Consider the following 24920-nt stretch of genomic DNA (forward strand, 5'->3'; position numbering starts at 1 on the left):
CTGCTGTTCGGGCGTGTTTAAATAGCCTGCAAAGTAGTCCCAGGTAAGACTCATTTGCAGCATGGTCTGCATAAGGTAAGTAAAGTCTATGAGCCTGGCGCCTATGGCGCCAGGACCGATTTCTATGGTGAGCCTGGCGCCTAAGGCGCCAGGACTGAATCCAAACAGCCCCCAGCCGGGGCTGTTGGGGTTTTAATGAGTATCTGGATGCCTGCTTCTGGGGCTGATGGACTCGATCCGGATGCCCGGGGGTAGGCATCATGACAAGTATTACTGCGGGGAACATCCCATCGAAAGAAATTTACCAGGTAAGAAGTAACTTGTTCTTCGAAGGGATTGTGTCCTTCGACGTATTCCTTATCTTTGATAGACTCCCATAGCAGTGGCATGTAATTGGAGGTGGGAGTAATAATGTCATGTATCCCTTTTAGGAATGAACCGAATGTAATACGGCTTTGCCAAATCTGGTCTCTTGACTAGTGGAGGAATCCAGGTTGTAAAAATCTTGTGAATGTATGTGTGGACGACCATGTGGCAGCCGCACATAACATATGTCTCGGACCGGTACCCCTCTTTGGAGGGCCGAAGAGGCTGCGATATCCCTGGTTGAATGAGCCCTAAGGTTCTGGGGTGGCTCTTTCCCTGCCAGTTTGTAACATTCAGAATGGCCAAAATAATCTACCTGGAAATGGTCTGTTTTGTTATGGGTAGTCCCAACTTGTGACCTGAGTAGCCTACAAACAGTTAGTTGCTTGCCTAATCCTAGCCAGTCCGCTGATGTAAAAGCTTAGAGCTCGCCTTTGGTCCAGCCTATGTAGCCTTTCTTCCTCTTTCCCCGGATGGGGAGGAGGGTAGAACGAAGGTAAGGTAATTTTATGAGTGATGTGAAATTCAGAAACCACCTCTGGGAGGAAATTAGGCTTCACCTGTAGGACAACTTTGTCCTTATCGAAAATTGTATGGGGGGGGGGGGGTTTAGAAGATAGAGCTTGTAATTCGCTCACCCTCCTAGCAGATGTTAGTGCTACTAATAGGACAGTTTTAAGAGTGAGAAATCTCAGCGAACAAGAGTGGAGTGGTTCGAAGGGAGTACCCATTAGGCAATTTAAGACTACATTTAAGTCCCATAAGGGAACTTGGAATGGTCTTGGAGGATAAACATTAGTTAATCCCTTGAGAAATTGTATTCCTAAGGGTAGTTTGAAATACGATGGTTCCTCCACAGTGCGCTTGAAGATTGATAGCGCTGCGAGATAGCCGTTTACAGTGCCAACTTGAAGGCCTGAGTTTGCCAAGTAGAGTAGAAACGATAACACCGTTGGTGTACCACATGAAAAAGGGTTGATATTCTCTTCTCTACACCAGCTGCAAAATTTGTTCCAACGGCAGTGGTATAAAGACTTTGTTGCTGGCCTGCTGACGTCATCAGGGAGGTCCCAATCCTTGTACCTCAACCTTTCAGAAGTCAAGCGAGCGTGAAGGTTGAGGGTTCTTATGTCTGGATGGAGAACCTGACCTCCCTTCTGCGAGAGAAGATTCTCTTTGAGTGGAAGACTGATTGGAGGGCAGATGGACATATCCAGAAGGTCCGGGTACCACGTTCTCCTGGCCCAGTCCGGGGCAATTAGGATCATGGTTTTCCGGAATCTTCTCAACCTCCTGATCATTTGAGGAATAACAGCGACTGGTGGAAACGCGTAAAGGAGTGGGAACTCCCAGTCCACTACGAATGCGTCCCCTAGAGCTCCTCTCGGGGGAAATTCCCTTGAACAGAACAGAAAGCACTTCCTGTTGGTGCTGGTGGCGAACAGATCCACCTGAGGGGATCCCCAAAGGGCGAAGATCTCTTGAAGGACTTCCTGAGCTAGCTCCCACTCGTGGGAGACTGTGCTCTGCCTGCTCAGAGTGTCCGCTGTCAAATTGTTCTCTCCGGCTAGGTGGACTGCCGATAGAGAGATTCCTTCCTGAATTGCCCAAAACCAGAGCTGCATTGCCTCTCTGCACAGTGGCAGTGACCCTACGCCTCCTCTTTTGTTGAGGTAGTGCATGGCCACCGTGTTGTCCGTCATTATCAGGACATTTCTCCCCTGTACTGATGGCAGGAAAGCTTTCAGCGCTAGTCTGATCGCTCTCAGCTCTAATAGGTTTATGTGTAGTCTGGACTCCGATGGAGACCAACGACCGCTGATGGTCAAGTCGTTGGCATGGGCTCCCCACCCCGTGAGTGAGGCATCCGTGACTACAGTTATCTCCGACCATGGTTGCCAAAACAGTTCTCCTTTCAAGATGTTCTATGGATAGGCCCACCATTGAAGGTCGTGGGCTACCTTGTCCGGAATCCAGAGGAGATCTGTCATTCTTCCAGAATATTGTGACCACTGGGTTCTTAGTGCCCACTGGAGAGATCTCATTCTCAGGCGAGCCTCTGGCACAAGGAAGATGCAGGATGCCATGAGGCCTAGCAATCTCAAAAAGTCGAAGGCTGGGAGATGTTGGGCATTTTGAAACTTGTTGACCATCTGCAGAATATCTTGAGCCCTCACCTCTGGTGGCGAGGCTTTTCCCAGGGAAGTGTCCAGGACCGCTCCGATGAACTGGAGTCTCTGTGATGGTATCATCTGTGACTTCTTTAAATTGAGGGAGAAGCCCAGTTTGTGAAGGAAGAGGAAGACATAATCTAGCTGGATCTGAGCTTGTTCCAAAGATACAGCTCTGATCAGCCAATCGTCCAGGTAGGGGTTGACGTGGATCCCTTCCCTCCTTAGACTTACAGCCACTACCGACATTAGCTTGGTGAAGACCCTCGGGGCGGAGGTCAGCCCAAATGGCAGAACTCGAAATTGATAATGAGAGCTGCCAATTGCGAACCTCAGGTATCTCCTGTGTTTGAGATGGATTGGCACATGGAAATAAGCATGCTGGAGGTCCAGCGATACCAACCAGTCCTGAATCTGGAGGGCCTGAAGGATCTGAGAGAGAGTTACCATCTTGAACTTGTCCTTCCTGAGGAACTTGTTCAATTCTCGTAAGTCCAAGATGGGTCTCAGTCCTCCGTCCTTCTCCGGTATGAGAAAGTAGGGAGAGTACCAGCCCTTGTTCCTCTCCGCTACAGGTACCGGTTCTATGGAACCTTTCTCTAGCAGGTCTACAATTTCCTGCAAGAGGAGCGTATCTGGAACTTTTAGAGAGCTGTGCCCCGGTGGATGACTCTGAGGGATGTGTAGAAAGGGTAGGCAGTAACCCTGGGCAACTGTCTCCAATGCCCAAGCATCTGACGTAATAGCCTGCCATTCCGTCAAATGGTGAGTTAACCTGCCCCCTACAGGTGTTTTGTGTGGAAAGACCTCAGAGTGGTTTGGGGTCGGCTGATGCAGATGCCGAGGGTAAAGAGGCACCTGCTGCTGCTGCGGCCTTAGTACTTTTGACCCGTCCACCTCGGGTGGATCTCCTTTGGCCTCTTTGAGCCGGCTGTCCTCTGCCTTTCCCGAATGCGGAATAATAGCGTAACGACTTTCCTCTCCCAGAGGTTCCTGAGGGGCGAAACAGAGTTTGGCGGATAGCAGCTCCTAAAGATTTTGCTGCTGCTTTAGATGTTTGCAACTTTTCCAGACTGTCATCAGCCTTTTTACCGAATAAAGAAGAGCCGTCAAAGGGCATATTCAAAAGTCTGGCCTGTACATCAGGAGCAAAGCCAGACTTTTGTACCCACGCATGCTTGTGGATTGTAGTACTTGCCGCCATGGCCCTGCTGATATGGTCATCGGAATCGATGCCAGTTTGAAGTGACTCGCACATGGCATCTTTGCCATCTTTAATGATGTTAAGGAAGGCTTCCCTTTCCTCTCCTTCCGGTGTGCAGTCAGCCGCTGATGAAGCACACTCCCACAGTGTGTGACTGAACCTGGTGAGCGTACAAGTGGCGTTGATGGACTTCAATGCCATACTACAAGCATAAAATACTATTTTTGCCATAGAATCATACCTTTTGTCATCTCTATCTTGTGGGACAGTAGGGTAAGCGGATCTGCTGCTTGATGAAGTTGCCGCTTGAACCAACAGGCTCTCTGGAGTTGGGTGTTTTGATAAATATTCAGGGTCAGCTGCTGACAATCTTTTATTGACTGCAGGGATAACCTCAGGATTTTCCCAATTTGATGAAATCTTCCTTTGTAAAGCTGTATGGAAAGGGACCACAGGATCCTTCTGTGGACCTTTGTCTAGTATGTCTGTAAGGTCATCCTGTTGAAAAACAGGTGAAGGCACAGACCAACCCACAAATTCAATAATTCTTGCCATCAGGGTTCTATAGGGGGTTTCAGCATGTTCCCCTGGGTCTGGTTTGACAAATTCCACATCTGGGGAAGTGTCCAGCCCACTTGCCTCATGTAATGATTCCTGTAGGTCTTTCAACCCTCTTTCCTCAGAGGTAAAATCCTCTGAAATAGGTGGTGTGGTCCTCTGCAGCCCGAAGGGTCTTTCTTGGTCAGAATCCTCCCCTTCTTCATAGATTGAAGATAATCTGGGGTACTCTGACCTCGGAAATGGTGTTAAACCCATTTCTAAAGCAGAAGGAGCCAAACTTGTCATTATTGGGCGAGAAAACGTCGATGTCGTCGACGCCGATGTGAAAGGCTTCGAAGGCACCGAGAATGGCGTCGAGAAAACTGGAAGAGGCCTTGAGGAACTCGAGAGGATCGGGATCCTACTCGAGGATGTCAACGACGTTCTCAGCGTCGTGCTGGAGGCTCTGGATATAACCGTTGGCTGTGAAGTACCCGTGGTTTTTTCTTTTATCGGCGTCGATGTCGACGATGGCGTCGATTCGATCGACCGATGCGTTGAAGAACCCTTCGACGACGGTGTCGATGGCGCCGATCCATGCGTCGAAGGGATCTTCGCCGATGGCGAAGATGGTGCCTTCCTACCCGATGGCCCGTGGCGCTCTCGGGTGGACTCTTTCGCCGGGTGCAACGACTCGTGGCGTTTCCATTTTTTGGGTTTGTCATGATGCCCGCTCCCGGGGAGCCGGTTCAAGCCCTGCGTCCCGAAAGCGGACATCCAGTCCCCAAGGAACGACCCAGCAACCCCATATAGGGGCCCTTTGGACAGTGTCCTGGCGCCTATGGTGCCAGGCTAATTATGGAAGTGCTTGGGTGCACTTACCTGATGCAGACCACGCTGCAGGATCCTGGCCTCCTTGAGGCCTGAAAGGAACTACTTTACCTGTGGGACTAATTTACCATCCGGGCGTGGTCAGGGAAGGATACATACCTGATTGGAGGAAGGATACATACCTGGAACTTCTTCCAAGGCTATTTAAACCCAACCCGAACAGCCACACGTGCTTCGCGTTGTTCTGCATCTAGCAGCTGGACGCTCACCGTGTCTGCTCCTGCATCCTGACTTCTGCCACGCCTGCCAGCATCCTGGATCACCTGCAAAGGAAGAGAAGAAGAGAACAGAAGAAGGAAAAGTCCTTACCTGCTAAATCCGTATCCCGGAGACATCTCGCCGACAATCCTGAAAAGGAAGACTTTTATTTAAAAGCTCATCTCGTCGATCGCTGCAGCGCCGCATTCCACTCACCTTTACAGGGCGCCTCCATGTTCAGCAGCGATCATCCGGATTCGCAGTCACGCCCCAGCGCCTAGGGAGAAAAAGACCAGAACAAAAGGTGAGAGAGAGAAGGGAATAAGGAAAGCTAAATTTCCATGTTAAGACTTACCTGTTGATTCATTCCCTCTTCATTTCGGGTCCGCACCGCATCCTGGCATTTCCGGACACCGGCCCCTAAGGGGAAAAAGAGACATCAGCGTTAATGAGCGAATGAAAAGACATTACCAAAAAACGCTCATTAAAGACTTACCTGATTTCTACAAGGATTTCACCTCTCATCTCGGGTCGGTGCCTGTTCCCCGGCATTCCGTACCACGGCCCCTATGGGGAAAAAAGACACTAGCATTAGTACAATAATGCATGGACACAAGGGGAACCTCTTATCAAAAAACTTACCTGGAAGCCAAGCAAGTTTGGTTCTCACCAATCCGAAAATCCAGTGAAGTAACTGGAAACCAACGCGCCCCTGCATCAGAAGCAGGATGGAGAGCTCGTCCTTCCAGACCCTAAGGTGAGACGCTACGAGGAATCACAGAAGGGTTTCGAGGAGGGTGAGAGGGGAAAGTGGGAGGCCGATTGCATTACCCCGCAGACAGTTAATCCCCTATTTTTGCCTAAAGGAGGATACTTCTGCGAGCCAGACAAGCCAGATTTGGGGGCCCGGTCCAGTCCGTCTTCCGAACCCTGCGCATCACCTTAGAAGAGGTCACAGCAGCGTGAACCAGGCCAGCGCCTCCGTGGGAGTCAGGTGAGCGTTACAGGGTTTTTCACCCAGGGTATCACCCTCAGCTGTCTTCGAGGGAGTCGAGGCCACTTTCTCGATGACGCTTAGCATTTTCTTCCTGAATTCCTCCCACTCAGCCTGAGAGCTGTGTTTTGTGGGGCAGGAGACCCTTTCTGGGGAAACAGAAGATGACGAGGAAGGGGATCTTCGACGTCTCTTCTTTGAGTGTCTAGATCTCGACGAGTGGTGGGAGCTACTTCGAGACATAGAATGGGAATACTTTCGACGGCGAGGAGACGAATGCCTCAACTCGGCCGAAGAAACTTTCGAGGCGATTTTGACTGATTTACCTCTCTCGAGCTTTCCCTTGCGCTCCTTCAAGGCTTTCGCCGTCATGGACATGCAGTCCTCACACTCCGAACAATGCTGCTCGACTCCCAAGCACCACAAACAGATCCTGTGAGGATCCGTTATCGACATTATCTTTCCGCAGTCTCGACATTTTTTGAAGCCGGACCGCTGAGTCGTCGGTTCGGATGAAGAAGCCATCGAGAACGCGTTGGTTTTATCGAGGAAATATAAGAGGTTTATCTGACTGAACTGAGCAACGATATTCCGAGGCCCCAGGAAGCGCAGAAAAACGGAACTGAACGACGGACGCCGCGAGTGGCTATTTATTGGCATGGTGACGTTGGCACCGATAAGGTGGCTGTCGAGGGACATCAACTCGGCGGACGTCGATGCGCAGCGCACACTACAGAGAAAAGATTTCCGAGACCTGCAAGCTGGAGACGAATTATCAAAGATAAGGAATACGTCGGAGGACACAATCCCTTCGAAACTTAGTATCTTGCCCAATACTTTATAGACTGAGACATTGGCACAAACCACCTTCAGTGGAGTGCCAAAGGGATACCTAGTATCCCCCTTCTCACCGCTCCGGGGACATTTTAGTCACATAGACTATCTCCTAGGTATGGCTGGTGGCGGTGGACGTGTTATACCAACTATTGTGTCATTTTTATACCGCAGGCTGTGTCCATAGCCATGGTAGTGCACAATAAGGGCACCCAAGTACCAACTTGCGACCCTCCTTTTTTGCCATTGGTAGCATGGTTGTTCTTTGTCAGCCCTTCTTCTATCATTCTGGGAGGGTGAAGCCTGTGTGTGAGTTTTGCCTTTGGTGGGAACCCTTGAGCATCCTGCCTAGGCTCCAGTATCTGGGCATGCAGGAAGTAGGGGAGGAGTATTCCACCCCCCCTGTCCTTTGTCTACCAGAGTGCTTGAATAGGTCCATCTCCTACAGGGGGTCTGGCTGTCCTGATTGGACAGCCGAACGCCCTTTTCTGAAAAATGCTGAGAGCGATTTCAGAGGAGTGTGTGCTGGAACTGTATAAAAAAGTGAGGCATCTAGAGTGAAAAGCAAGTCGACCACTGGAAGCTGAAGTAACCGAACAAGATGACGACGGCCAGAGACGCCGGCAGACCCTTTGCATCACCGTGAAGCGACCATTGCTGTCCTGATCCCATTTTCTGTGTGACAGAGGAGTTCTGAAGAGGACGACTCCTTCCCTTTGTCTGGTAGGAACAACCAGACCCAAGAAACCTTGAAACAAACCATCTCCTGAGATCCTAGGAGTTTCCAGAGCTGCGGGACCCCAATACCCATTTTGAGTGCATCGTCTTGGATAGGTCGAATATGTCCAAATCTTTGCTAAACATGCAAGGACAAACCAGAGATCCGATTCAACTCGCCCAGACATCCTCATCAGAGCGTGGGACTGCAGGAAGCAAAGAAGATTGACCGGGCGATCTGTGTCCTTTGTTGGTGCTGCAGAAAAGGTTCCAAAACTGCAGAGTGAACCAAGAAGTTTCTGAAAGTCGTGCTCCAGGTACTCGCTCAAGACCCATCTATTGTCCTGCCTTCATTCATCAAACCAAGGAATCCAGATGTCGGGTGAAGAGCTGCAACATCGCGGGGCATCCAGCACAAACATTTTCTTCTAACCGAAGGAGTACCTTAAGAAAATGTTTGTGCTGGATGCTGGGGAAAAAGGTATTGCTTACCCGATTCCAAGAAGTTGCTCCACAGCGTTGGTGTACGTAGAGGTGTGCAGGGTAACCCCCTCTTACCTCAGACCCAAAATGCTACTTGTGTCCCTTCCTCGAGTATGTTTTAAGGTCTTCCTTGTTAGTTAAATTGCTGCTTCAATAACGCTAAAGACGGGAAGAAATCCACAGTAACTCTTCATAATTTGCTGCTTATCAAGGCTTCAAACCTCTCAGAACTGCTAGGGTTGCGTTTTGGGACTTAACGGACTTACTATGAAAAGAAAGCCTCTCTAGAACTTTGAACCAAGCTCATGTTACACCAACTAACCATTTTCCTCCCTTTAAGTGACTGCACTATATGTGTTTGCAGAGTAAGGAACAAGTTACTTACCTGTAACTGTTGTTCTCCAGCATGGGTCTGGCATCAATTCACATGCTCATGAATATTCCCTGTCGTCAGGCTGGGAAACCTCGGTAAAGAAAAATCAGTATCAGTTTCGTTTCTGATCTGTCTTTCGTAGTAGTAACCACTCACTGATCTCTGCGTCATACTGACCACAGCCAATGACTGCCATCTCCCTAAACCCCGCCTCTGGCAGCCATCTTCAGATTTGGTAGCACGTGAAGTGGCAGTATGACCAAGTGAAGAGCCGCAGAGGGCTAGGCGGGAGGGTTCGCATGTGAATCCATGCCAGACCCATGCTGGAGAACAACAGTTACAGGTAAGTAATTTGTTCCTTCTCCAGCATGGAGTCTGGCATGGATTCACATGTTCATGAATAAAAGAATACATAGCAGTACACACATGCACAACCACGGGAGGTGGCAACAGGCTCAACATTAAGCAATACAACTCAACATTAAGCATCTCTTACCTTCTCACCAGGCCCACCTTAGGCGAACAGGTTGCGCAGCACTGCTTGGCCGACCCTGGACTCCTCCCTGGAATCCCGGTCGACGCAGTAGAATTTCGTGATGGTGTGCGTCGACCTCCACGTAGCAGCCCTGCAGATGTCCAGCGGGGGCACACCGGATAGGAACGCCGTGGTAGCTGCGATCGCTCTGGTGGAATGGGCTCTCAGACGGCCGGGCAGCGGTTGGTTTGCCAACCGATGACAGTACATGATACAGCCGGAGAGCCATCTGGAAATGGAAGCCTTTGAGAGAGCCTTCCCCTGATTAACAGGTCCAAAGTTCACAAAAAGTTGTGACGTCTTCCGAAAACTCTTCGTGCGGTCCACGTAGAACTTCAGCGCTCTAGCCACATCCAGCGAGTGCAAAGTCCTTTCAGCCGGCGACGAAGGCGACGGGAAGAAAACAGGCAACACCAAGGGTTCGTTGAGGTGGAAGTCCGATGGCACCTTGGGCATGAAGGAGGGGTGCGTCCTGAGCACTACCCTTGTGTCGTGAAAAGTCAAGTACGGGGGCTTTCAGGAAAGGTACTGGATCTCTCCCACCCGTCGTGCGGAGGTGATGGCCACAAGAAACGCTGTTTCCACGACAAGAACTTCAACAGAGCTGAGTGCAGAGGCTCGAACGGAGGTCCCATGAGCTTGGTCAGCACCACATTGAGCTCCCACGCCGGGGCCGGAGCCTTCACCGGCGGAAACGATCTGAACAGTCCCTTCATGAATTCTTTCACCAGACGATGAGACCACAAAGACGTCCGTCCCGTGGTTCTGGTGTATCGGGAGATCGCAGCAAGATGAATCTTGATGGAAGCGTGTGCCAGTCCAGCCTTGGCCAGCGTCAGTAGGTACGGCAGTACTTGAGGAGCCGTAATCCGTAGAGGGTTAATCTTCTGTGCGTGGCACCAGACAGAGAACCTCTACCATTTGTGTCCGTAGCATTTAAGAGTTGAGGATACCCTGGCCTTTGCAAGAACCTCTCTGCAGTCGGCCGGTATGTCATAACCTCCAAACTAACGCTGCAGGAGCCAGGCCTGCAAGTTCAGCGACTTGGGTCGTGATGGAGGATGGCGCCTCCTTCCCTGGAGAGAAGATCCGCGTCCACTGGCAGCTTGATTGACGGGGACGCTGACAAGTCCAAAAGGTCCGGGAACCATATCTGCCTCGGCCACGCAGGTGCGACGAGGATCATCCTGCACCGTGACTTCTTGAGCTGGTTGATGAGCCGGATCAGCAACGGCAATGGAGGGAACGCGTATAGAAACAGGCCCTCCCAGGGGAACGAGAAAGCATCGCCCATGCTCCTCGGCTGGGGAAACCTGCTGGCGAACCTCCGGCACTTGGAGTTCGTCGCCGTCGCGAACAGTTCGATCTGGGTGTGCCCCACCGTCGGAAGAGGCGGTCCACTAGATCCTGTCGTAGTTCCCACTCGTGGCACGAGCGAAGCTCTCTGCTGAGCGAGTCAGCGATGGTGTTTTTTATTCCTGCCAGATGAAACGGCACCAGAAACATCCCTTGGGCGACGGCCCAATGCCACAGATCCTGCGCCTCCTTGGACAGGGCTGGGTATCTGGTACCGCCCTGCTTCCTGATGTAGAACATGGTGGTGGTGTTGTCGGTGAAGATCCTCACCACCTTGCCCTTGAGGGACGGAAGAAAGGATCTGAGGGCCCAAAACACTGCACGGAGCTCCAGGACGTTGATATGGAGGGACTTCTCCGTCGGAAGCCAAAGGCCTCTCGCGTGCAGATTTTCGGTGTGCGCTCCCCACCCTTCCAGGGAGGCATCCATGGTCACTGTGTTCTGGTGGGCCCTGGGTCTGGAAGTCCATGCCCGCCGTCAGATGCGCGCGGGTGCCCCACCACCGGATCGCTCGTCGGAAGCTCTCGTCGAGTGTGATCCTGTCCTCGAAGCTGCCCGTCGTCTGGATCCTGCGAGCGTCCAGGAACTCCTGTAACGGGCGCATCCGAAGCCTGCACAGGCGGATGAGATAAATGCAAGAAGACATCATTCCGAGGAGGGATTTGATGGACCTCACCCTGGCCGCGTCCGCAACCAGCATCTGCTGCACCTTGCCCAAGATGGCCCTCGTCCTTTCCTTCGACGGAGAGGCCAGAAGCGCCACTGTGTCGAGCTTCGCTCCCAGAAACAGTGCGTCTTGCGCGGGCACCAGGTGGGACTTGGCGTAGTTTATGGAGAATCCCAGGTCCGTGAGTAGTTGGACGGTCCTCGTCGTGTGCTCCGCGGCGAGCTCCCTTGTCTTTGCTCGGATGAGCCAGTCGTCCAGGTAGGGGTAGACGTGGATCCCCTCCAGGCGCAGCTGCGCCGCCACCGGTGCGAGGCACTTGGTGAACACCCTGGGTGCCGACCTGAATCCGAAGGGAAGGGCTCTGAACTGGTAGTGACGCCCTTGGACCACGAATCTGAGAAACTTTCGGTGTGCCTTTAGGATGGGGGTTTGGAAGTAAGCATCCTCCAAATCCAACGACGACAGGAAATCGCCCTCCTCCAGCTGACCCAGGATGTGCTGGAGGGTGACCATCCGGAACTTCTGTGCCTTGATGAATTTGTCGTCGTAGGTCCAGGATGGGACGCCATCCTCCTGCCTTCTTCTTCACGAGGAAGTATCTTGAGTAAACTCCGGAGCCCCGAAGCCTCTTTGGGACGAGCTCGATGGCGCCTTTCTTGAGCATCGCCTTTACCTCCAAGAGAAGTTGCGGGACGTGATGTTCCTTCCTGGCCACGGGGGGGGACGCGCGGGCACTTCTTTCGAAACTCGAGCGCGTGACCCTGGGCCAGGGCGTCCAGCACCCAACTGTCGGTGGAGATGGACTCCCACACGCTGACGAAGTTCGCCAGCCGGCCTCCCACTGGGATGCTTCGGTGGGGGCCCGACCCCACGGCCGGTTCAGTCCTGCTTCGACGAGGCTTTGCCGCCTTGTCCTCCCTGGCGACGACGGCGGGGTCCGCCCGACTTGCCCCGTCCCCTGTAGGCTTCCTGTGACGACGAACGGGCCGCTTGATGGTAGGTGGAATATCCGCCGCCGGATCCTTTGGAGGCACCCTGCTTGCCTCCGGTGCTCCGAAAGGGCGGCTGTCGTTGCTGGAGAACACCAAGAGCCCGGGCCGTCTCCGTGTCCGTCTTGATGGCTTGTAGAGAATCGTCCACTGTTTTCCCAAACAGGTTGCTCCCGTCGAACAGCATGTCCAAAACTCTGGTCTGCACGTCCTGCCGGAAGTCTGTTGCCTTGAGCCATCCACGGCGTCTTAAGGCACACGCCGTTGCCCAACTGGCGAAACCCAGTGTCAGCGATGTCTATCGCTATCGTAATGGCGTGGTCCGACGCCACTTCTCCTTCCTGCAAGATCTCTAGGGCCTCCGCCCTCTTGTCGTCCGGTAGGAAGTCCAGCAGGGGGGCGATCTTGTACCACAACTCCCTGTTGTAGCGGGCTACGATAGCCAAGGCGTTGGCAGCATTAATCGTCAGCGCTGCCGATGAGATGACTCTGCGTCCCATCGTGTCCAACTTCTTTCACTCGCCGTCCGGGGGGGAGGTTGACTTAGAGGCTGAAGCCCCCCCCGCTTTCTTCCTGGCCGCAGCGGAGACGACCGAGTCCGGGGTCGGCTGTGCCCGAAGACACAAGGGGGCCGCATCCAGGACCCGGTACTTCTTCTCGTACCGATCCCTTCTCGCAGGCGTTGTGGATGGGTTCTTGAGGAGGGCGAGACCCTCATCCCAGATATCGTCCAGTAGAGGTACAGCGAGGACCGTCTTCCTCTTGGTCTCGCGCCATTGATAAAGGAAACCTTCCTTCTTCTCTTCCGGGCAGAGCTGGATAAGCTCGGATGCCCTGGCGATCATGGCATGAAATGATCCAATCTCGTCGGGCGGAGAAGCCCGGGGAGGAGGTGACGACGGAAGATCCTCATCGTCTGTACCCGTTGCGGCCGTGTCCTTCCCCGTATCATCCCCACGGGTTGTGGATGGGCAGGAGGGCTGAGCAGGGCGCAATGGCTGAAAAGGAGGTGGAGGATGAATCCTTCTTCTCTTAGGAGGAGGGCTCCCAGAAGGGCCTGGCTCCGGGTCCCCCGTCGGGAGCGGTTCCTCCGTTGGTGGTAACGGCAATCTCGTCCTTATCTCCGAGCATAAGGACTGTATAGCCAACAAAATGGCTGCCGAGTTGTCTTGCGGCACTGGTTGAGGGGATTCCGACGGGCGGTCAGGAGCCTCGTCGGCACCCTCGACGTTCTCGTTGTCTCCTACGTCGGGGTCCCTACCGACAGGCCGGTCTTCTTCCACGCCAATGCCGTGGCTTAAGACTTCGATCAGCTCCATTTCAGGGGTTGAGGCCGTATCCACGACGACCTCCTGCCCCCCCTTTTTCTTCTCCCCTACTGTTTTGTTAATGCCCAGTTTGGGGTGTTACAGGTCAACCATGCTGGCAACAGAGTGAGCTGGTCCGATAAAAACATCCAGTTTGCAAACAGCCTCTTCTGCACCGCTCACAATATGATCTTTGTTAACTTAACGACTATGATGGTGGACGAAATTGAGGGCTGGTTTTCAGCTACGATTATAGCTGCAGTAAAAGAGATCTCCTTGCGCAGTACTCCAGTCTGCCAAATGCCACCCTTATGATGATGGTGGCATTTGATCATCCCGCCTTACCAACCTACAATGATGTGTCTGCTCAGCTCCAACGCAGGTCCTCACACTTTTTACGACGGCATCAAGGTAACATTCATTTGCACTATTGCCCTTTAAATGCTCATGCCAATCAATTCCCCTTTGTGTAGAGCTAAACGCAAGTTGCTGCTCCACTCCCTCCCACCGCATACACCCTTCCTCCCCCCCTCTGCCATAAGGCCCCGCCAGCTACTATTGTAGTCACTCGAAGGTGTCCCATATGTTCGACCTTGCAGTATGTTGAGGCACATGCTTTCACCCTGAGCCTTCTTAATTTGACTACTGCAGAATGTTGCTGTACTTGGATGTTACCACCTTTCTCACCCCTAACAGCATGCTGCTGCTAATTCATGATATCTATATTTGATCCTTTCGCTGTGTCGCATTTAACCTACCTGTAACTACTGGTTTTACCTCTCGCAGCCTTGCGCTGTGTCACATTTAACCTACCTGAAACTACTGTATTGACTTATCGCAGCCTTGCGCTGTGTCGCATTGAACCTACTTGTAACCACTAGATTGACTTTTCGCAGCCCTGCGCTGTGTCAAGTATGTAACCTAAGCTACTCTTGTAACTAGCCTTCTTAAGCAAAAAGCACCTAGATGCCTGAGGGTTCGGTGCACTATATAAATGTCAAAATAAAAATAAATAAAAGGATTAGAGCTCATAAAAGGGAAATGAGAGGCAAAAGTTAAGTTCTCTGTACTCAGATTCTCTTACCACCTCAAAATGATTAAAAAAACAGTATCGTCACTGGGTCAAATGGTGGCGCTATTCCCTAAAACAAGATGGTTGGCGAATGATGGCTGCAGAGCTGTGCTCTGGGGATATGAGGAATATATGGCAGGCCCGGGGGGAGGCTAAAGGCAGTCTGGCTGAAAAAGTTATTAATCCTGTGAGTGAAGCACAATGGATTGCCCATGTTGAATTGACTGCTCCTATACAGAATCAGGTCAGGATAGGGAAGAGGGTCGATTCAGGATCCACCGGGAAGCCATCTCCCTTAAGATTGGGAAGCTCAAATCTTCTAAAGACCCCGGTCCGGATGTCCTGGCAGCTGAGGTGTTAAAAAATGCTCCTGAGCACTGGGCGACAAAGATCCTGATCTTCTGGCTATCAGCAATACAGATCCCTGTGTATAAGAAAGGAGACCGGCTGTTACTGGGTAACTATCGTCTCCTGGCTATGCTAGATGTTCCCGGCAAGCTGTTCAACTTCTTCTTATTGGATCACCTACAGATATGGTCAGATTCGAATAAGATCCTGGATCGCTTCCAGATAGGCTTTCGCCCGGGCTGCTCCTCTGTACACAATCTGAGGGCTATGGACTCATTAATCGAGGGCACAACAATTAGGTGAGGCCATGGTCTGTACGCATTGTTTGTTGACTTCACGTCCGCGTTTGACTTGGTCCCTAGGAAGAGGCATTGGGCTAAACTAGCAGCCAGTGGCTGTCCACCTGTATTATTTCTATTGAATCCTTGGTGTAATACAGACCTCTCTCCCTATTGGGATACGCCTGGCTGCTCTGTCTACACTACCATATACTCAGGTGATACAGCCTTATACTATGAGTGGAGTCTTGTACTGTCTCAGTTGAATGGTTTTGCTCTTAGTTGGACTTCAGAATAACGGTCCTAACAGGGATTAATAAAGATTTGTCCATGTAGACCCAATTCTCTTGAAACACTTGATTGCCTTTCCAAAAGATTAGAATGACAAACCTCTGTGACCAATGATTCTCACAATAGCAGATTGGGAGACAGACAAGTCTCCAACTTGTTAGCACTAGGACTATCAATTCGGTGAATAGAAAAACAAATGCACAAATAATCCTTACAATAATCCAATATGTGTCATTTATTTTATCATGCCTATTTTTTCTAAGCATCCAGAAAGCCTGACTGAAATTTACAATTCAGTGAAAGGACAAGCTCAGCCCAGTGTGCAGTTTCCAAACAATAGGTGCAGAAACTTCCAATGCATTTATCTCAGCCCTACTGGGACATTCAAACTTGGATTCCGTAAATCATCCAACATAGCAATTAACATTGGTACACAAACAGCTCCTCTGTCTATACTTGTGAGTGAGCCAAAACACAGCTTCTTGACAGTTTATTGAGAACCACAAACAGGAAACTCCTGCCAGAGTGACCTGTGACTCAATAACAAAACAGCCCTGGCTAATATCCTACTGATGTTTACAGTACCAATAACCACAACAAACAAAGAAACGTAAAAACAAAAAAAAGGAAACATGTAAGGACCCTATCCACATTTACAAAGTTGGACTGTGAAAAAAACAAGGCTCAAACTTACTGGAAGAACTTGAAAGCCTTCACTGTGCATCCATGGCTTGAGAAGAGAATCTTTAGGTCATCATCAGTAATTGAAGGCCTGCATGAAGAAATGTGTAAATAAAGAAGAGTGGTTATGCAAAAATAAACATCACAAGGCAAGGTATGTTCTACTAAAAAAGAAATCTACATGGTTTGAACCCTTGAGGAATAACAGAATCATAAAATCCATCTTAGCCCACACCCTGACTAAATCCTCAATCTATTCACAGCAGAGGCAGAGCGCTAGCAGTTTTATTAAATATTTACATAGAGCCTCTCATCTATGCTAAGGAATAGCAAATATCAGTGCTCTTGATACACTAATAAGCATATACTAGTAAAGACAAAAACTTATGTATGCATGCAAATAGCACTTTAGTATACCAAAAGCCTCCTGTTGGTTGCGTCACTGTGCAGTGCCTTGGGCAGAATTATGGGGGTTATGGGGCTCTGCCTCTTGACAGTTCATGGTATGGCACTAAACTCTACATGGCATATTTGATCTTGGGTAGCGAGGGGCGACTACCTTAACTTTCATGGAAGAAAAAAGGAGACTAGAAGACGTTACTTACCTTCCGTAATGTTCCTTTGATGGTTGAGGTATTCCTAAGATTCTTCATCTTTAGAAATATCCAAATGCACATCTACTACTCCACCCACGTCGACCCCATCATGGTAATCACTGGCTCCGGAGACAATATACAGAAGCGAGTCGCACATGCCCTCTGCCATCTTCCCTTTACCCTCACCCCCGAGAGACTCTGGGAAGCAGTAGAATGGACACCAAAAAAGGTTATAAGCCATTCATATTTGGGGATGGTGGCATGCTTGATGAGCAATGCTGGGGAAGACAATTACTGAAGGCAAATAATCACAATCTTCCTACCACATTAGTACAGATCTGGAAGCAGTGAATAACGGGAGTAACCACAAACTATGGCAGGAACAACTGCAGAACAGATTTCCTAAAGCCGATACCTTCCCCAGCCGGTACAAACCTTTACCATGTGTAAGAATTTTCCTTGGGTGGCATTCGTTTAACCCAGAATCAAGCCTTCCTAAAGCTCATTTTTGCACCTCGATGCCCAAGGGCTGCAGTGTGCTCTACAAATCTAAATAAATAAATAAAGAGCTCAGACAATAATTCTTGGACAATTAATGCAGGATGGACTACATTTCTGACGAATGTCCAGCAGAGACAATCCTCCCTAACATAGAGGTCAATGCCTGACCCCTTGTACAATGAGCTTTTAGAGCAGGAGGGTCTGTCTATGAATGTGCATTAAGACATTGGCGCAGGAATATACTTTTTAAATAGAAAATGGGGCAGGCTGCCCAAGCCATCAATATACCTCTCCCTTTATTATTTTTCTACTATGTCCTCGTCACTTATCGGTTTTCTTGTTCCCTGAAAATGGTAAACGTAAACACGAGAAAACATTAACTAGATAACGGTGGATCAGAGGATGTCAACACCCTGATTTCATGGAACACCAGAGGTTTCGGCCATTTGTATAACAACTTTCCAGTGGACCTCCAGGCCAATTTTATAATATGTCTGCAAGAGACCTGGATGCGCCAACTTCCAGTAAAAGACGGTTACCACATATTAATAAATCCTGCAAGCAAAAATGCGAGAGGTCGCCCGTCCTCAGGACTATTGACAATGATAAAAATAGGAACAGGTTGGGAAGTAGCGGACTCATCAAATCCTAATGGTCATGTACAGTCAACATTACTCGTAAGAAAAACTAGCGAACCTAGAAAACATTCCAGCCCATTTCAACATCTTCTGTTAGTTAATGTATACTGGAACCCTGCAAAAATCTCGACAGGTGCTTTTATCCTATCAATAACAACAGTAATCGACACAAACCTAAGGAATCTCCATAATCTGTGGATAATTGTGTGTGGTGACCTAAACACATCTTGGTTTAATGGAAACCAGCGTTGCAATAAAGAAATAAAGGACTCTTCTAAAAAAGTAAGATGGCATGAGGCCATGGAAGCCAGAGACTGTACCATGTTAAACGGCAATGTGCCGGGTGATACTCCACCACAAATCACGTGGATGAACATGGGATTAAAGAAAACACTGGACTATATCTGGGTTTCAAACAACCTGATGCCGAAAATCACCAATCTTCAGATTACGCCAACAAAAAACAGCGATCACTTCCCGCTGGAAATGCATTGGCAACCCAATTGTAAGCGCCTAAGCGACACGGCATGCACCCATTTAGAGGTAAATGCCAGCCGCACTAGACTTTGGATGTCATCAAAACAGATACAGTACCTTACTTCCGACTTTCAATTAAGAAATGAAGCGCCTACAGCCTTTATTGACTATCCCGCCATTCTTCAAACTGTGGCCAGCTCCTATGCAAGAAAGAACATGCCAGTGTCTATACATAAACACACATGGAGTGTACTTCAGAATAATGAGAAAAAGAAACTAAGGAAAGATCTGAAGGAATTACGAGCTAAGAGATGTGTCAACAGAATAGCAAAAATTAAGCATCGAAAACAAGTATATCGAAATTGGACAAAAGCTTTCGACCTCCAACGCGACCAAGAATGTGGCGAGGAGATGTTGTCCCTGATAAGATCTCAGAACACCAGAGACATCTGGAGAATTTTAAATATGGACCAGACAAATCAATCTGAAATCATGGCCAATAGTATACCCGAGTCAGCTTGGGTAGCGCATTTTGGAAATGTCTTCTCGTCCACAAGCAACACGTTGGTGGCTGAAAAAAACGATGAAAACGTGTGCTGGAACACTGCAGAGACTGTGGAGAACATAAGTGGCGCAATAACAAAACTAAAAAATTCCCGAGCAGCTGGACCAGACGGTATATCGAACATCATGCTTAAACAACATCCTCAAGTATGGGCCAAGTTCATAGCTGATCTATTCGTGACAATAACCATCTCCAGGACAATTCCGTCATCCTGGTTGGAAGCCATAATTGTCCCGATTCACAAAAAAGGCAATAGAGATGAACCCGCAAACTATCGCCCTATCGCGTTATTGGACACTATCAGCAAAATTTTTGCCTCGTTCCTACAAGAAAAGATCTCAGCTTGGGCTTGCCAATGTGGAATAAACGACGTACGACAAACTGGTTTCACAAAGGGAGTAGGCACTGAAAACAACCTTGTAATACTCAATCTATTAAAGCTGGAAACTCTGAGAAGTAAGGGAAAACTGTTTTTTGCATTCATAGACTTGCAACAAGCTTTTGACGGAATTAACCGAGAAAAACTCTGGGGAAAACTAAAAAATTGGAACTGTCCACCGAACATACTAAATCCCATAAAAGCCTTACATGACTCTACCTCAGTAAGAATAAGGCTGAACGGAAGTGGAGCTCTTTCTGAAGCCATTACAACGAAAAAGGGTGTGAAGCAAGGCTGCCCTCTTGCAGCAGTACTTTTCAAACTATACATTTCCGATGTGTCAGTTACACTAACAAATACTCACTGCTTTCCGCCTAAAATTAATGGCAATCCTGTAAGTTACTTGATTTACGCCGATGACTTCGTCCTAGTCGACAAAACGCAAATAGGACTACAGAGGCTACTAAATACATTAAATATCTACATGATGGATAACGACTTAAAAATCAATGTCAACAAAACAAAAATTCTAAAACTATGTCATGGCGAAGGCCAAAAAACCAAGAACTTCAGTTGGAACTTGAACAACGTCCCAATTGAGGAAGTGTCCTCAATTCGATACTTGGGTATTCCATTTTCTATGTCAATAAGAGAATGGAGTTGGATGTCTGAACTTGAAAAAAGAATAAAAACACTGTCCCTACAAGGTGCAAAGATACACTCGCAATTTGGAAAATTTTCCCTGATTCCAGTACGAACCTTCTACCAACAAAAGGTGATACCATCTCTGACGTTTGGTGCAGAGACAGGCTGGAACATCGATTTTAAGATCTGGTCTAAACTCGAGGGTTTATTCTGGCGTCGGGTGTTAAGATTACCCAACTACCTGCCAGTATCAGTAATCCGCAATGAATTGGGACTTGACCCAATGTATGGAGCTGTCATTTGGAAATCAATGACTTTATTACGAAAGATGTCGTCAGAAAAGGTTGAGCCAGCATTCAAATTGTTCATCACACAAAAAAACTCAAGCACCTTACAAGAAGTATGGGCCAAAAAAGTAAAATCAATTATGCAAGCTGTAAACATTAATATGGAGATGCTAATAGAACGTCCTCAAAATGCAAAAAAAAAACTGAGACGTCAGCTCTGGATTGACAACACGGAAAAACTTAATGAACTAAAGACTGCCATAGACCTGAGCATGATTCCGAATAAATTAGACTGCTTACCGAAATACCTGAGCACATTCCCGTCCCGTCATCACAGAGATAGTTTTTTGCGATTAAGAACAAATCTCCATAAAACCAGACAAATGTGCTTTCTCCGACACATCGACAACGTAAAAGATCCTTCATGCAGGTTTTGTGGAATTTACCCAGAATCATTAAAACATCTGCTAACTGTATGTCACTCATTGAAAGACACAAGGTCTCTCCATCTATTCAAGTTCGCCCCTCGAACTGACTGTATAGAAGAACTGTGGCTAAAAATTTTAAGTGGGACCTCAGTTCACTTGACTTGTGCAGTTATAAACTTTCTGGAGCAAATTATGAAATTATGAATTAACAAGCTGCTAAAACTCCGGAGGTTGATTCTACTGCAGGAGTGAAGTGACTGAGGAAGAAAGTTGGAAATAAACTGTAATAAAAGTTTGTTAGAAACTAGAAATTGCAAAAAAAAAAAAAAAAAAAAAAAAAAAAAAGGTAAATGATTCACTTACATACCAAAGTGTTTCCAGTGATGAAAAGACACATCACAGTTTACACACCTTCCTAGGAGAATACCTTACAAAAAAAACTGATTATCGGCTGAACTCCTTGGTTAAAAAAATATGGTTTGAGACAATGGAAACGAAAAAGTCCTCTTTATGGTCCAAGACAAAATTCAGGTACAACATTTGCCAAGAAAGAAGGACCAACATTAAAGGAATAGTGCGCTCAAAAATATTATTGTCCCGAGGGTTCGGCATGTGTTTTTAAGCATACGTTGATCGATCGTACAAACATTTCCTATGCACCTTACCGTAGTTTTCCTCTTTTTTTGCACATGCGAAATCAGGCAGCAGTGCGCGGCTGTCTTGTGCTAATCTTATCCGTTGCCGCACCGCCCTAAGGTGAACTGCCCTGGCAGAACTAAATCATATCCCCGCCCCTGAGGCTGAGATCACTAGACGCGTCCCACCCATTTCACAATGCCAATGCACGTCTCGTGTCAACATTCTCTGCGCTTCAGCTAATGACGTGTCTCCATGGAAATGGCAGGACGCCTCTTTCCTCAAGTATAAGCAGACCGCTTCTCATCACAAAACATCAGATTTGTTTTTCCAATTGTTTCACTGTCTTTTTTTGAGTATTCTGTGCCTCGTTTCTGTGCTCTGGTCAGCTACCTTCGTTGCTCGTATTACATGAGAACAGATACTAATACCATTAATATCCATTTTTATTTTGTCCCATAATGGCAACAATACAGCCCTACCAGTACGAGCCGGAGTATTCCGAGGAGGAATTACTCAAAAGAGAAAGTTGCGGAAACCATGGGGCTTCGGACGACAGTTGGGAGGACGAATCAACAGATCAAGAGCCTGAGCCTAGTCGCATGGACGACGTTTCCACCTAGTGTACCTGCAATGGGTGTGCGCTAAAGCCAACCGAGGAGGAGAAGGAACAAGTTACTTACCTGTAACTGTTGTTCACTAGCATGGGTCTGGCATGGATTCACATGCTCATGAATATTCCCAGTCGTCAGGCTGGGAATCCTCGGTAAAGAAAAAATCAGTTTTGTTTCGTTTCTGAACTGTCTTTCTACTAATAACCAATCATACTGCCCCCAGCCAATGACTGCCCTCTACCTAAGCCCCTCCTCTGGCAGCCATCTTCAGATTTGGTAGCACGTAAAGTGGCATTAGACCAAGAGAAGAGCCGCAGAGGGTTGGAGGGAGGGTTCACATGTGAATCCATGCCAGACCCATGCTGGAGAACCAACAGTTACAGGTAAGTAACTTGTTCCTTTGCCAGCATGGGGTCTGGCATGGATTTACATGCTCATGAATACAAGAATACCTAGCAGTACACACATGCACAACCACGGGAGGTGGCAAGGCTCAACATTAAGCATTCCAAAAACTCAACATTAAACATCTCTTACCTCCTCACCAGGCTCATCTTCAAGCGAACAGGTAGCGCAGCACTGCTTGGCCGACTCTAGACTCCTCCCTGGAATCCCAGTCGACGCAGTAGATCGCTCTGGTTGAATGGGCACTCGGAAGGCCGGGCAACAGTCGGTTTGCCAACCGGTGACTGTGCATGATGCAGCCGGAGAGCCATCGGGAAATGGAAGGCTTCAAGAGGGCCTTCCCTTGGTTCGCAGGTCCAAAGTTCACAAACAGTTGTGATGTCTTCCGAAAACTCTTTGTGCGGTCCACGTAGAACTTCAGCGCTCTAGCCACATTCAGCAAGTGTAAAGTCCGCTCAGCCGGCGACAAAGGCGACGGGAAGAAAACAGGTAACACCAAGGGCTCGTTGAGATGGAAGTCCGACGGCACCTTGGGCTTGAAGGACGGGTGCGTCCTCAGCACTACCCTTCTCGTGGAATGTCAGGTATGGAGGTTTAGAGGAGAGGGCCTGAATCTCTCCCACTCGTCGGCGACAGCCACAAGAAACGCTGTTTTCCACGACAGGAATTTCAACAGTGCCGAATGCAGAGGCTCGAATGTCGGGCCCACGAGTCTGGTCAGCACCACGTTGAGCTCCCACGTCGGGGCCGGGGCCTTCACCGGCAGGAACGAGCGGAACATCCTTTCATGAACTCCTTCACAAGGCGGTGAGACCACAGCGACGACCCCCCAGAGTTCTGGTGCAGCAGGAGCTAGCCGCCAAATGGATCTTGATGGAGGCATGCGCCAGCCCCGCCTTGGCCAGCAATAGCAAGTACGGCAGCACTTGAGGGGCCATAAATCGTAGAGGGTTGATGATCTGTGCACAGCACCAGACAGAGAAACTTTTCCATTTATGCCCATAGCACTTAAGAGTCGAGGACGCCCTGGCCTTTGCAAGGACCTCCTTGTAGTCTGCCGGGATATCGTAGCCTCCCAACTCTAGTGCTGCAGGAGCCAGGCCTGCAGGTTCAGCGATCCTGGGTCGTGATGCAGGATGGCGCCTCCTTCCCTGGCGAGAAGATCCGTGTCTGTCGGCAGTTTGACTGGGGGGACGCTGACAAGTCCAGAAGGTCCGGGAACCAGATCTGCCTCGGCCTCGCCGGTGCGACGAGGATCATCCTGCACCGGGACCGTTTGAGTTGACTGATGAGTCGCAGAAGCAACGGAGGGAACGCATACAGGAACAGGCCGTCCCAGGGGAAGGAGAATGCATCACTCATGCTCCCCGGCTGGGGAAACATGCTAGCGAACCTCCGTCACTTGGTGTTCGTCGCTGCCGCGAAGAGATCTATCTAGGGATTTCCCCATCGTCGGAATAGCAGGTCCACTTGATCCTGTCGGAGTTCCCACTCGTGGCACGAGCACAGCTCCCTGCTGAACGAGTCAGCGTTCCTTACTCCTGCCAGGTGGAAGGGTACCAGGAACATCCCCTAGGCAAGGGCCCGGTGCCACAGATCCTGCGCTTCCTTGGATAGGGCTGGGGATCTGGTGCCCCCTTGCTTCCGGATGTAGAGCATCGTGGTGGTGTTTTCAGTGAAGACACTCGCCACCTTGCACTTGAGGGACAGGAGGAACGACCCGAGGGCCCAGAACACGGCTCAGAGCTCCAGGACTTGGATGTGTAGTGACCTCTCCTCCGGGAGCCAAAGGCCTCTTGCGTGGAGATGTGCGCTCCCCACCCTTCCAGGGAGGCGTCCGTCGTCACCGTCTCCTGATGTGTCGGGGTCTGGAAGTCCATACCCGCCGCTAGATGCGTGCGGTTGCCCCACCACCGGATTGCTTGGCGGAACGTCTCATTGAGGGAAATCTTGTCTTTGAAACTGGCCGCTGCTTGCCTCCAACGGGCGTCGAGGAACTCCTGCAGTGGTCACATCCGCAACCTGCATAGGCGCACAAGGTAGATGCACGATGACATCATGCCGAGTAGGAACTTGATGGACCTCACCCTGGCCGTGTCCATGGTCAACCACCTTTGTACCTTGCCTGGGATGTCCTTAGTCCTTTCCTGCGACGGCGAAGCCAATCTCGTCATTGTGTTGAGTCTGGCTCCCACGAAGAGGGGGTCTTGCGACGGTACAAGTGCGATTTCGCGAAGTTGATCGAGAATCCCAGATGCATGAGCAGTTGGACGGTCTTCCCTTTGTGATCGACGGTGAGTTCCCTTGACTTTGCTCGGATGAGCCAATCGTCCAGGTAGGGGTATACCTGGATCCCCTGCAGGCGCAGCCGTGCCGCCACTGGTGCCAGGCACTTCGTGAAGACCCTGGGCGCCGACTTCAATCCGAAGGGCAGGGCCTTGAACTGGTAGTGTC

The 24920-nt window shown here is 49.5% G+C and overlaps 1 protein-coding gene across 9 annotated transcripts in view; it reads right to left on the reverse strand.

Annotated features, from left to right (window-relative positions):
- PTBP3 (polypyrimidine tract binding protein 3) overlaps positions 1-24920 on the reverse strand; it is a 1755480-nt gene that overhangs the window by 108796 nt on the left and 1621764 nt on the right. For all 9 annotated transcript variants that reach the window (XM_069630627.1, XM_069630630.1, XM_069630624.1 and 6 more), the window contains one exon: positions 16309-16386. In XM_069630627.1, the coding sequence (XP_069486728.1) occupies positions 16309-16386 (78 nt within the window). The remainder of the gene's footprint in view (positions 1-16308; positions 16387-24920) is intronic.

This window comes from Ambystoma mexicanum, chromosome 6q (assembly GCF_040938575.1).
Source record: "Ambystoma mexicanum isolate Mex_15411 chromosome 6q, UKY_AmexF1_1, whole genome shotgun sequence".
In the NCBI taxonomy this organism is placed as follows: domain Eukaryota; kingdom Metazoa; phylum Chordata; class Amphibia; order Caudata; family Ambystomatidae; genus Ambystoma; species Ambystoma mexicanum.